The sequence below is a fragment of the Chiloscyllium punctatum genome, chromosome 2, assembly GCF_047496795.1.
Source record: "Chiloscyllium punctatum isolate Juve2018m chromosome 2, sChiPun1.3, whole genome shotgun sequence".
Taxonomy (NCBI): domain Eukaryota; kingdom Metazoa; phylum Chordata; class Chondrichthyes; order Orectolobiformes; family Hemiscylliidae; genus Chiloscyllium; species Chiloscyllium punctatum.
The window spans coordinates 69585428-69600087 of record NC_092740.1 but is presented as its reverse complement, the minus strand read 5'-3'; the positions used below and the strand labels follow the sequence as shown (position 1 = coordinate 69600087).

The 14660-nt window shown below is 42.3% G+C and overlaps 1 protein-coding gene across 5 annotated transcripts in view; it reads right to left on the bottom strand.

Moving 5' to 3' along the window:
• The window catches only part of fer (fer (fps/fes related) tyrosine kinase), a 199311-nt gene that overhangs the window by 108495 nt on the left and 76156 nt on the right, over positions 1 to 14660 (bottom strand). For all 5 annotated transcript variants that reach the window (XM_072583637.1, XM_072583635.1, XM_072583636.1 and 2 more), the window contains one exon: positions 3612 to 3734. In XM_072583637.1, coding sequence (XP_072439738.1) covers positions 3612 to 3734 — 123 coding nt within the window. The remainder of the gene's footprint in view (positions 1 to 3611; positions 3735 to 14660) is intronic.

The following is a 14660-nucleotide window of genomic DNA, read 5'->3' as shown; positions in this document are numbered from 1 at the left end:
GGGCTACTTTTTTGAAATGTTTTGGCAGGGGGGGTTCCATTACAGATTAGACTAACTTGAGTAGTGTGCACAGTTCAGGATACCAATCTATACAAAGGATTTGAATATACTTCACAGAGTGCATTAGAAGTTTATGAGAATGCATTTCAGGTATAAGACACTTCGTTATGAGGAAAGACTGAAAAAGTTAGGACTGGAGAAGAGAAGGCGGTGAAGAGGAGATGTGATCGCAAGAGGTTTTTACAGAGTGGATAGAGAGGAAGTATTCCCATTCTAAAATGATCGAGAAATGGAGCGCACAATTTTTAAGTGTTTTCCAAATTAAATAAATGTAAAGTGAGAAAAAACTTGCAGAGCTTTGCAAGTTAGAATCTGGAATGCACAGCTTACAGGTATGATTGAGAGAGGTTCAACTGAGGCATTCATTCCGGCATTAAATGATTATTCCAACAAATATAATATGCTGCATCGCAGGGAAAAGACATCAGCTTGTCACCAAGTTAAGTTACACAGCATCGGTGCAGGCACCACCACCATAATACTTGTTATTCTATTGTGTGCCAATTAAATACGGCTTTGACTAAGGAGGTATTTGCATGTTGTGGCTTAAAGTTGAATGAGGTTTAGGATATTGATGAATTCTTTGAATTCTACTTTTTCACAACCCAAATACGCCATATCTCAACACAAATACAGAAGTTATTGTTTGCATGTGACTGCATTACTCAATAAATGAGTTAATGAGAATGAAAAAGAATCTCCTGAAAACCAAAAGTAGCACTTGAAAAACTTTTATGAGGAGCTTTTGGGGAAAATAAAAACACTACTTTGACTATCTCTCTGGCTGTTGATTTCTGGAGATCAGCAGGCCTGCAGAAGTCTAGAGCATCTGATTTGGCAGTTGATCCCATCCACTTAAAGACTTCAGTTTGTAATCATAGAATCAAAGAATCCCAGCAGAATGGAAGCAGGCCATTCGGCCCATCAAGTCCACACAGACCCTCCGAAGAGTATCGCACCCAGATCAACTTAACAGGGGGATTGAGTTTAAGAGTCGTGAGATCTTGTTGCAGCTCTATTAAACTTTGGTCAGACCGCACTTGGAAGACTGCGTCCAGCTCTGGTCGCCCTATTATAGGAAAGATGTGGATGCTTTGGAGAGGGTTCAGAGGAGGTTTACCAGGATGCTGCTTGGACTGGAAGACTTATCTTATGAAGAGAGGTTGACTGAGCTCGGACTTTTTTCATTGGAGAAAAGGAGGAGGAGAGGGGACCTAATTGAGGTATACAAGATAATGAGAGGCATAGATAGAGTTGATAGCCAGAGACTATTTCCCAGGGCAGAAATGACTAACATGAGGGGTCATAGTTTTAAGCTGGTTGGAGGAAAGTATAGAGGGGATGTCAAAGGCGGGTTCTTTACACAGAGTTGTGAGAGCATGGAATGCGTTGCCAGCAGCAGTTGTGGAAGCAAGGTCATTGGGGACATTTAAGAGACTACTGGACATGTATATGGTCACAGAAATTTGAGGGTGCATACATGAGGATCAGTGGTCGGCACAACATCGTGGGCTGAAGGGCCTGTTCTGTGCTGTACTATTCTACGTTCTATGTTCTAACTTTCTTACCCTATCCCTGTAATCCTGCATATCCCTTGGCTAATCCACCTAATCCATATATCCCTGGACAGCATAGGAAATTTAACATGGGCTATCCACCTAACCTACACATCTTTGGACTGGGGGAGGAAATTAGAGCACCTGGTTTTTAAACACTCTAAATTTAAGCAGTTTTTTTTAGAAAGCAATAATTTAGCAAAATGTGCTATTGGGCTAGGTGAATTTAATTTTGTTACATCACTGGATGGATCATGTAAAATTGAAAAAAAACTTCTGGAAATCTGAAAGAATCAACAGAAAAATTATGAAACACTGAGCAGGTCAAGCAGCATCTCTACACAAAGACTTCAATATTTTTGATCAAATGTCATACATCTTCTCCTCATGGCCCTCTCCACAGATATTGCCTGACCTGTGCAGCATTATCAACATCTTAGATCTTGATTTGTGGTATAATAACGTGATGTAACCTCATGTCTACTGACGTAACCTCATACCTGAAGAACAGCTTTTGCCAGAAATGTCAATTCTCCTGTTCCTCAGATGCTGCCAGATCTGCTGTACTTTTCCAGCACCACAGTCTCGATTCTAATCTCCAGCATCTGGAGGCCTCACTTTTGCCTGGTATACTAACATGATCAGCTGTTCAAATTATCACAGCAATTTTAAACAGAAATTCCTATCACAGTTGTTGCATTTTCAAGTCTTGGTCTCTCCCAGGTTAACTTACTTTAAAATTTGTTCATGGGATATAGCTGGCCAGCATTTATTGCCCATCTCTGGATGTGAGTGGCTTGTGAGAGCCATTTCAGAGGGCTATTACAAGTCAAACACTTTACTGCGAGTCAAATGTAAGCCACATGAGGTGATGACAGCAGATATCCTTCAATAGTGAATCAGAAGGATGTTTACGTGTGCTATCTGGATTCTGGATTCTTGAGTGACAATGACTTTACCAATATACCACCGCCTCCCTCATTCCCACTTCACTTTAGACTACTCTCAGATGAGTCATAACTCCTTACAACTTAAAGAACATTTTCACTAATCCTCATATTTTCCTAACTTTCTGACAGCAACCTCAGGATGATGAAAAGAAAACCTTTTTTACCTAATTCCTTTATCTATTAGATCACTCGTGGCCAAACAACAATTTTCTCTGGCTTTGAAAATCAGCAAAGCAATGCATTATCAAATCATATTTCAGCTTTTAGAAAGTGGATTTATTCAACAAAAAATGTATTTAGTATATCATCTATAATGTAAGACATCTTCAAAGAAAGGCTATCAAATGAATAAAAACTCAAGGAGAGACAATTTAGGTCATAGTTAATCTTAAAGCACATACATTTCCCTTCCTGATATTTCTAATTGCAGGAATTAACTAGCTTGATATTCCTCTTTCATTCTGAAATTTCAAATTCTCAGCTCAGACATTTCAGAAATTAAGGTTTGACCTCTTACTTAAATTTTACATTTCACTGAATCACATTGAAATACACTTCCTTTTACACAATATCTCAATCTATTCATCTATTTCACAAAGAAGTTACTTTTATCATAATTTTATGCAATATATTTTATGCTTAGTTCTTCCTAATGGACAACGTAGGTACATTTCAAATTGCCTAAAAGGAAATTGTGGTACAGTGTCAGAGTTGTGTATTAGTGTAGGATCCACACTGAGGACTCTGTTTGCTCAGTATAATTGAGTTGCATAACTCTAAACAATCTTCACTAATACCCAAATATTACATGGATTGACTCAGGGTGAAGAACCTATGGAGTGAAATGGATCATTTCCAGCTTGCACCCTCCCAAAGTGATTGCCCTGACTACGGCTCTGAGCCTGGCAAATGGTAAAAATGGAAATAAACCAACTGCAAATTTACTAAGCAAAAATTGTCATTATAAGAAGTTGATTCTGCAAGTTATTACAGCCTAACTCTCCGCAGCTTGAACCCGAAGGGAATTGGAGGATTTAGTACTTACTCAGATTTCTTTTCATATGTCATAGCAGTTTCTTCAATTTTTTTCTCCAGTTCCACCATTATTTCCTCCTTGCTGGTGATAGTTTGTTGAGTTTGGACCAAGTCTTCAGTTGTTGCTTTCAGCCTATTATTGGAGACAATACCTTATCACATTAAGCTATACTCAAATATTCCCAATTATTTTTCTTGTGAAAGGCAAGTTTTTCTTTCACAAGTTTCCCAATAGTTTTCAGAGGTATTTGCTTCATTAAATTCCATTTCAAAATAAATTTAAGAATTACCAACAAGTACTAGAGTGGTCCTTCGCTGAAAGTCTGTCTGAAACCACTTACAGCACAACAAACAAGAAGGTTTGCTTAACAAAATGTAAAATTTTAAGTTGAATCTTCTTGTTCTGCTGCACTGCATATCAGAAACTCTATAGTTATGTCAAAGCAGAAAGAAAATTGATTCCAATACACTTGGGTATATAAGGAAAAAGTTGGCTAAGATTCCTGCTCCTATGTTTATGAAAAGAACACGCCTAAAATTTGTACTTAGATGGCAACGCAAGGATAAGATTACTTCTGCCACTTAACTACCCATATTCAAGTTATATGCTTTTACAAACATTAGTATTCCAAGAACTTACATTTTAAACTGCCTTTCTAATTTAAAATAAAACAGAATATCCGAAAAGGAGACCATAAGACTATAAGAACACAGGAACAGAAGTGGGCCATTCAGATCATAAAATCCACTGTCTCTTTCAATGTGATTGTGGCTGATCTGATAATCCTTAATTCCACTTTCCTATCTTATCCCTTAATGATTAGAAATTTGCCTAGCTCAGCCTTGAATATATTTAACATGAACAACCTTCTGTGATAAAGAACTTCACAGATTCACCATCCTATAGAAAATTCATCTGTCTTAAATGGGTGACTACATGTCACTACAGGTGACCCCACCATACAATAGATTCTCTCTCACACACACACACACACACACTCACGAGCTCACTCATATATACACCTCACACTCTCTCTCAAGCACACACACATTCTCTCTCTCACACATACACCCTCTCTCCCCCTCCCTCATACACACACGCACACAAACAAATCTATGAAGTGAATTTGCAGTTGCAGATGTGTGTTTGCAGATACATTCTATTTTGTTCAAAAAGCACACAATCTGCAAACAGTCAATCAATGTGGAATTTTATAAATCCCTACTTTGGAAATAAAACTAGTCTGGCTCCAGGATGAGAGCCAAACAGATTTGAAACATGGCCTCACACCTAAAATGCATTGTCTGACCTGAGATAAAACATGAAGTTATCTTGGGGCAGTGACTTGAAAGAAATTCTAGAATTTACATTTTAATCAAACAAAACCTGCACTTCCATCCTAAATGATTAAAGACTTAATAGCTATCTAGGTTTGTTCAATACATTTGTATAAGTTGTATGACCCTTTGATCTTTTACTTATAAATTCTGTGTCAGATGCATTCTGTTTCACTAGCTGCCTGAGGAAAGTGTGGGGGCTCCAAACGCTTATGGTTTCAAATAACACTGTTGAACTATAACCTGGTATCATGTGATTTTTGATTTTGTCCACCCCAGTCCAACACCGGCACCTCCACATCACCTCTTAATAAGGAAAGTCCTCTATCCCAGGATCAACCTAGTGAACTTTCTCTGCCTCCAATGCCAGTATATCTTTCTTAAGGTAAGGAACCAAAACTGTTCACAGTATTCTACCTGTGGTCTGACAAGCACCTTGTATTGTTTAAGCATGACCTCCCTATTTTTGCACAGTCTTCCTATTGAAATAAAGGCCAACATTTCATTTGTCTTCCCTATTACCCCACGCAACTTGAATGCTAGCTTTTAGTGATTCATGCACTGGAACCTCTAAATCCTTCAGTACTGCAGCTTTCTGCAGTCTTTCTCCAGTTAAATAATATTTAACTCTTCTATTCTTTCTGCCAAAGTACAGAACCTTACTTCTTAGCACATTGCCTTCTACCTGCCAAGTTTTTGCCCACTGGCTTAACCTGTCTATATCCTCCAAGTTTCCTTCTGTCAAACAGATTATGTGCCATTCTACCTACTTTTGTGTCATCCACAAAGAACAAAAGCACATTCACGATTCTCATTCAAGTCCTTAACATACATTGTAAATAATCATGGCAGCAGCACTGGTCCCTTTGGCACTCCATTACTTACAGAATGCCATGCTGATAATGTCCACTTTATTCCAACCCTGTCTTCTGTTAGTTAGCCAATCCTCTATCCATACAAATGTACTATCCTCAACATCAAAAGGCTCCTTAATATTATGAGAGCCTATGTGTGGTACCTTATCGAACGCCTTTTGAAAATTCAATAATATTATTCCCACTGATTCCCCTTCACCTATCCTGCTTGTTACCACCTCAAATAATTCCAATCACTCTGTCAGGCATAACTTCACCATCACGGAGCCATATTCATCATCCTGCATGTTTCCAAATATTCTGCTATGACATCCCTTACAAAAGATTAATATTTTCCCAATGACAGATGTTAAACTAACTGGCCGTGGTTGCCTGTTTTTGTCTCTCTCCCTTTTTGAATAAGGATGTTACATTAGCAATTTTCCATTCCTCTGGGACATTTCCAGATAGAAATATTATAAGAAAATCATCGCCAGCATCCACTATCTCTGAAGCTTCACCTTTAAAATCCTAAGATGCAAGCAACAGGTCCAAGGGACTTATTGGCCTTTAGTTCCACTAATTCCCCTCGTACCTTTTCTCAACTGCCAGTCTTTCTATCTGAAAGCTTGCACAGTTGCTCTTGCCTTTGTTTCAAGTGTGAGAACTTTGTACCTCGCTCTGCAAGTTGCAACCTGACTCCATAATTATTGCCTGACACGGTTCTACTACCTCAGAAAAGATAGTTAATTGATGAGTGAGAGTGAGAGATATTGTGTTTATTCCCTACTTCCCTGTAGTCCCTTGTTTATTTACTATTTTTGCAAAGCAATTAGTCTCCTCTATTGTGAAAACTACGGAAACTATTGGTTCAATTCCTCTACCATTTCCTGGCTCTCCATTATTATTTCTTCAGCCCCATTCTCCAATGCTCCTATATTCATTGTTGCTTTTCTCTTCCTTTTTATATACTTTAAAAAGTTCTTACTGTCTGTTTATATGTTATTTGCTAATTTGCCCTCAGTTTATTTTCTTACTTTTGAAGATTTTTTTGGTCACTGTTTGATGGCTTTTAAAAACTTTCACAGTCATCTGATTTACCAGACATTTTGCTAGCTTGCATGTTTTATCTATCAATTTGGCACAATCCTCGACTTTCCTTGTAAACCAGAATCCTCTTTCTTGACTGGGATCAATTTTTACTGTGAATAGTTAACTTTTCTCAAAACATGTCTGCCATTGTTAATTTACCATCTTTTCTGAGTTAGTAGAACCATGTCATACAACAGGCCTGATGACTTGGCTAAATACGGAGTCAGGTTGCAACTCGCAGAGCGAGGTACAAAGTTCTCACACTTGAAACAAAGGCAAGAGCAGCTGTGCAAGCTTTTGGATAGAAAGACTGCCAATAAGCATGAGTGTGTGAGAGAGAAAGAGAGAGAGAGAGCGCGAGTGATGAGAGTGAGTGAGCGAGTGATGAGAGTGAGTGAGCGAGTGATGAGAGTGAGCATGACAGAGAGAGAGTGATTGAGAGAATGATTGAGAGAGAGTGTGTGAGGGAGAGAGTGTGTGAGGGAGAGAGTGTGTGAGGGAGAGAGTGAGTGAGTGAGTGAGTGAGAGTGAGTGAGAGTGAGTGTGAGAGAGTGAGAGTGAGGGTGAGAATGAGAGTGAGGGTGAGAGTGAGGGTGAGAGTGAGGGTGAGAGAGAGCAACAGTGTGAGAGAGACAGAGTGTGTGAGAGAGAGTGTGTGAGAGAGAGTGTGTGAGAGAGAGTGTGTGAGAGAGAGTGTGTGAGAGAGAGTGTGTGAGAGAGAGTGTGTGAGAGAGAGTGTGTGAGAGAGAGTGTGTGAGAGAGAGTGTGTGAGAGAGAGTGTGTGAGAGAGAGTGTGTGAGAGAGAGTGTGTGAGAGAGAGTGTGTGAGAGAGAGTGTGTGAGAGAGAGTGTGTGAGAGAGTGTGTGAGAGAGAGTGTGTGAGAGAGAGTGTGTGAGAGAGAGTGTGTGAGAGAGAGTGTGTGAGAGAGAGTGTGTGAGAGAGAGTGTGTGAGAGAGAGTGTGTGAGAGAGAGTGTGTGAGAGAGAGTGTGTGAGAGAGAGTGTGTGAGAGAGAGTGTGTGAGAGAGAGTGTGTGAGAGAGAGTGTGTGAGAGAGAGTGTGTGAGAGAGAGTGTGTGAGAGAGAGTGTGTGAGAGAGAGAGTGTGAGAGAGAGAGTGTGAGAGTGAGAGGAGGGTGAGAGTGAGAGTGAGAGTGAGGGTGAGGGTGAGAGTGAGAGTGAGAGTGAGAGTGAGAGTGAGAGTGAGAGTGAGAGTGAGAGTGAGGGTGAGGGTGAGGGTGAGGGTGAGGGTGAGGGTGAGGGTGAGGGTGAGGGTGAGGGTGAGGGTGAGAGTGAGAGTGAGAGTGAGAGTGAGGGTGAGAGAGAGCGACAGTGTGAGAGCGACAGTGTGAGAGAGAGCATGTGTGTGAGAGAGAGAGACAGTGACAGAGAGAGTGTGTGACAAAGTGAGAGAGAGAGAGAGAGTGTGTGAGAGAGAGAGAGGGTGATTGAGAGAGAGGGTGATTGAGAGAGAGAGAGAGAGAGAGAGTGTGAGTGAGTGAGACAGAGAGAGAGTGAGAGAGTCAGAATTTATATACACACACAGACAGAAAGACAAATAGAGAGAGAAATAGAGAAAAAAGCAAGAGAGACAGAGACAGAGACAAAGCAAGAGCGACATGAGAAAGTGAAAGAGTGGTGGATAGGACGACATGCAGATCGGCGTCTTAAGAAATTTGACACTGTCAATGCCAGAATGTTTTTAGAGCTACACTCACCCATCCAAGAGTATTCCATCACAATATTAACTTATGCCTTGTAATTGCAAGACAGGCAATGGAGAGGCACAAAATGATTTCCTCAACACAAAATTGATAGCCTCTGATTTGACCTTGTAACCACTGTATTTATATTGCTGATCCAAATCAGTCGCTGGTTCTTGATTATTCCCAGGATGTGACAGGAGTGATACCTTGGATCCAGAATACCTTACAGAAAAATGCTGTCCCTACGATCTGCTGCAGGAGTTCACCCCTGCCATCCTAACAGCAGTCAACATACCACCCCATGCGATATGAAGAATTCCCTAGAGGCAAAACTCCCATGGCCCACAACTTCAACCAAGAGAGTACTGCCAAATTACTACCAGCACATCTCCTGCCCCATCAGAGGCTGAACGTTCTGAACCACTGCTATACAACCATCAAAGACACCTACTGTTCCACCCCCACCGACACTTTGGAAAATCAGATCACAGTGCTGTGTTCCTCCTCCCAGTTTACAAGCAAACGCTGAAGTGGGAGGACCTTTCACAAAAAGATGTACAATGCTGGTCCAAGGCCGTGGAAGACTATCTCTAGGACTGCTTGGAATCAATGGACTGGACCATATTCAAGTACTCCGTGGAAAACCCAGACAAGTATAACATAGAACAATACAGCACAGAACAGGCCCTTCGGCCCACGATGTTGTGCCGAACATTTGTCCTAGCTTAAGCACCTATCCATGTACCTATCCAATTGTCACTTAAAGGTCACCAATGATTCTGACTCTGCCACTCCCACAGGCAGCGCACTCCATGCCCCCACCACTCTCTGGGTAAAGAACCGACCCCTGACATCCCCCCTATACCTTACACCCTTCACCTTAAATTTATGTCCCCTTGTAACACTCTGTTGTACCCGGGGAAAAAGTCTGACTGTTTACTCGATCTATTCCCCTGATCATCTTATAGACCTCTATCAAGTCACCCCTCATCCTTTGCCGTTTCAATGAGAAAAGGCCTAGCACTCTCAACCTATCCTCGTACGACCTATTCTCCATTCCAGGCAACATCCTGGTAAATCTCCTCTGCACCCTCTCCAAAGCTTCCACATCTTTCCTAAAATGAGGCAACCAGAACTGCACACAGTTCTCCAAATGTTGCCTATCCAAGGTCCTGTACAGCTGCAACATCACCTCTCGACTCTTGAATTCAATCCCTCTGCTAATGAACGCTAATACACCATAGGCCTTCTTACAAGCTCTATCCACCCGAGTGGCAACTTTCAAAGAGCTATGAACATAGATCCCAAGATCCCTCTGCTCCTCCACCTTACTCAGAACCCTACCGTTAACCCTGTATTCCGCATTCTTATTTGTCCTTCCAAAATGGACAACCTCACACTTGACAGGGTTGAACTCCATCTGCCACTCCTCAGCCCAGCTCTGCATCATATCTAAGTCCCTTTGCAACCAACAACAGCCCTCCTCACTATCCACAACTCCACTAATCTTCGTATCGTCTGCAAATTTATTGACCCACCCTTCAACTCCCTCTTCCAAGTCATTAATAAACATTACAAACAGCAGAGGACCCAGAAATGATCCCTGCGGAACTCCACTTGTAACTGGGCTCCAGGCTGAATATTTACCATCTACCACCACTCTCTGACTTCGACCGGTTAGCCAGTTCCCTATCCAACTGGCCAAATTTCCCACTATCCCATGCCTCCTGACTTTCCGCATAAGCTTACCATGGGGAACCTTATCAAATGCCTTACTAAAATCCGTGTACACTACATCCACTGCTCTACCCTCATCCACATGCTTGGTCACCTCCTCAAAGAATTCAATAAGACTTGTAAGGCAAGACCTACCCCTCACAAATCCGTGCTGGCTGTCCCTAATCAAGCAGTGTCTTTCCAGATACTCATAAATCTGATCCCTCAGTACCCTTTCCATTACTTTGCCTACCACCGAAGTAAGACTAACTGGCCTGTAATTCCCAGGGTTATCCCTATTCCCTTTTTTGAACAGGGGCACAACATTCGCCACTCTCCAGTCCCCTGGTACCACTCCCGTTAACAGTGAAGACGAAATGATCATTGCCAACGACTCTGCAATTTCCTCTCTTGCTTCCCATATAATCCTAGGATATATCCCATCAGGCCCAGGGGACTTGTCAATCCTCAAGTTTTTTCAAAATGCCCAACACATCTTCCTTCCTAACAAGTATCTCCTCTAGCTTACCAGTCCGTTTCATACTCTCCTCTTCAATAATACGGTCCCTCTCATTTATAAATACTGAAGAAATGTACTCATTCAAGACCTCTCCTATCTCTTCCGACTCAATACACAGTCTCCCACTACTGTCCTTGATCGGACCTACCCTCGTTCTCATCATTTTTATGTTTCTCACATATGCATAAACGGCCTTGGGGTTATCCTTGATCCTACCCACCAAAAGATTTTTCATGCCCTCTCTTAGCTCTCCTAATCCCTCTCTTCAGCTCCCTCCTCGCTATCCTGTATCCCTCCAACGCTCTGTCTGAACCTTGTTTCCTCAACCTTATGTAAGCCTCCTTCTTCCTCTTTACAAGACATGCTTATCATGATCTTCATTACTAAATGCATGGAGGACAGTGTACCAAAGAAGTCAGTCAGAGTGCTCCCCAATTAGAAACCTTGGATGAACCAGAAAATCCACTTCCTACTGAAGACCAGACATACAGCATTCAAGACAGTTGACCTAGACCTATGCAGGAGATCCAAATATGACCTCTGCAGAGCCATCAGGGATGCAAAGAGGCAGTCCCAGTCTAAGTTAGAGGCCCAAACCAAGACTCCTGCTGCCTGTGGCAAGGTCTAAACAAAATTACAGGATACAAAATGAAGCATAGTAAGAGGGAGGACAAAGACACATCGCTCCCTGATGCACTCAGTACTTTCTATGCTTGGTTTGAGCAGAATGTCAGTGGCGTGGTGTCAGCTGCCCAGACGGTCCCAGATGCAGCTGTGCCCACTATCACCACCACAGACATTAGATCAGTCTTCCTGGGAATCACCCCAAGGAAAGCTATGGACGCGATCAGAATCCCCGGACGAGTACTTGGATCCTGTGCGGATCAACTGGCTGAGGTATTTACCAACATCTTCAACGTCCCTCTCCTACAAGCCAAAGTCCTCACCTGCTTAAACAAAACAACCAGCATCCTACTATTTTAGAAAGCACATGCAATGTATCTTAATGACTGCCGCCCAGTGGCTCTGACCTCCATAATCATGAAGTGCTTTGAGAGGCTTGTCATGGCTCACATCAACTCCAGTCTCCTAGCCAGCCTCAATCTGCTAAAATATGCCTACCGATGCAACAGGTGCACAGAGAACACCATCTCCCTAGCCCTGCACTCATCCCTGGAGCATCTGAACAACAAGGACGCCTGTATTAAACTCCTGCTCATTACTACAGCTTCACCTTCAATACAATTATCCATTCCAGACTGATCTCAAAACTCTGTGACCTTGGTCTCGGCTCTGGCCTCTGCAACTGGACCCTAGCTTTGTGACCCACAAACCACAATCACTGAAGACAGACAACTGCAACTCCTCTATGATAACACAACACGGCAGCCCCCAAGGAAGTGTCTTGAGCCCCCGACTGTACTCCCTGTACACCCATGACTGTGTTGTCCCATTTGAACAAATGCCATCTCCAGGTTTGCTGACAGCATCTTCAGAACACAAAAAGCAGTGAGAGGACTTGGTGAGGTGGTGCAACGAGAACAACTTCTCTCACAACGTCAGCAAAACGAAAGAACTGATCACTGACTTCGGAGAACACGCTCCCATCTAAATCAACAGAGCTGACATTGAGAGGGTGAGAGAGCCAAGTTCCCCAGAGTGACAATAACCAACAACATGACAGCCAAGAAGACACAACAATGACTCTTTTTCCTCCTGCTGCTCAAAACATTTGGCATGTCCAGAAGGACTTCACCAGCTTTTATAGATGCACTTTTATAGATGCAGTATGATGCATACTGTCTGGGTGCATAACGGCGTGGAATGGCAACTACTCTGCTCAGGACCGTAAGAAACTACAGAAGGTTGCGTGCACAGCCCAGACCATCACGGAAGCCAACCTTCCATCCATGGACTCCATTTACATGACTCGTTGCCGCAGTAAGGCTGCCAACATCAAAGACCCATTGCACCCCGGTAATACTCTCGTCCAACCTCTTCCACGAGACAGAAGATACAGAATCCTGAACACACGCACCAGCAGTTCAGGAATAGCTTCTTCCCAGCCGATATTAGATTCACAAATGGACTCTCTAACTCAAAATAATGCTGATCTTGCCTAGCGTATACCCTGTGTGACGTAACCTGTATGTTTCTAAGGTTTTATATCCTATGATCTAAATGTTCTTGCTTACTATGATCTGCCTGTGCCCCTCGCAAGCAAAGCTTGACACGTGACAATAAATAAATCAAATCAAAGACAGCAATTTATTAGAACATAGGGGATGATTGTTCGATTTCCGCCTGTTTGATATGGTTATTATCTGACACCTGTGCGGCATGAATGCCTTGTGTCACTTAGTAGACATAAACTGGATGCTGTCTTGGTCCTATTTATGGTCACTGACTGCTCCAATATTGAACAAGTCACGAATAGTGTTGAACATTGATGACTGTACAACCATTTGACCCTTTCAGAGTCGAGAGTGTGGCACTAGAAAAGCACAGCAGGTCATGCAGCATCCGAGGAGCAGGACAATTGACATTTTGGGCATAAGCCCTTTATCAGGAAGGGCATTTGATACTTTCAGTCTATCCTAGGGAAGCCATGATGTGGAGGTGCCAGTGTTGGACTGGGGTGGACAAGGTTAAAAATCACAACACCAGGTTTTAGTCCAACAGGTTTATTTGGAAGTACAAACTTTCAGAGCGATGTTCCTTCGTCAGGTAGTTAGTGGGGCAGGATCATAGGACACAGTTGTGGGTACACTTCCTTGCAGTAGTCTATTCTATTGCATCCTATGATTGTTGTATGATTTTTTAAACTTAATCATAGGGAACTCAAATCTCTTTTAAAAAGTTATTGGTCTTTGCTGGGATTAAAACAACATCAACACCTACCATCAAATAAGGCGTTCAACAAGGTTCCCCATGGAAGAATGGTTAGCAAGGTTTGATCTCATGGAATACAGGGAGAACTAGCCATTTGGATACAGAACTGGTTCAAAGGTAGAAGACAGAGTGGTGGTGGAAGGTTGTTTTTCAGACCGGAGGCCTGTGACCAGTGGAGTGCCACAAGGATCGGTGCCTGGTCTACTATATTTCATCATTTATGTATATGATTTGGGTATGAACATAAGAGGTATAGTTAGTAAGTTTGCAGATGACACCAAAATTGGAGGTACAGTGGACAGTGAAGAAGGTTACCGCAGATTACAATGGGATCTTGATCAGATGGGCCAATGGGCTGAGGAGTTTAATTTAGATAAATGCAAGGTGCTACATTTTGAGAAAGCAAATCTTAGCAGGACTTATCCACTTAATAGTAAGGTCCTCGGGAGGGTTGCTGAACAAAGAGACCTTGGAGTGCAGGTTTATAGCACCTTGAAAGTGGAGTCGCAGGTAGATAGGATAGTGATGGCATTTGGTATGCTTTCCTTTATTGGTCGGAATATTGAATACAGGAGTTGGGAGGTCATGCTGCGGCTGTACAGGACATTGGTTAGGCCACTTTTAGAATACTGCTTGAAATTCTGGACTCCTTCTTATCAGAAGGACGTTGTGAAACTTGAAAGCATTCAGAAAAGATTTACAAGTACATTGCCATGGTTGGAGGATTTAAGCTATAGGGAGAGGCTGAATAGGGTGTGGTTGTTTTCCCCAGAGTGTCGAAGGCTGAGGGGCGACCTCATAGAGGTTTATAAAGTCATGAAGGGTATGGATAGGTTAAACGGATAAAGTCTTTTCTCTTGAGTGGGGGAGTCCAAAACTGGAGGGCATATGTTTAGGGTGAGAAGGGAAAGATATAAAAGGGATCTAAGAGGCAGCTTTTTCAAA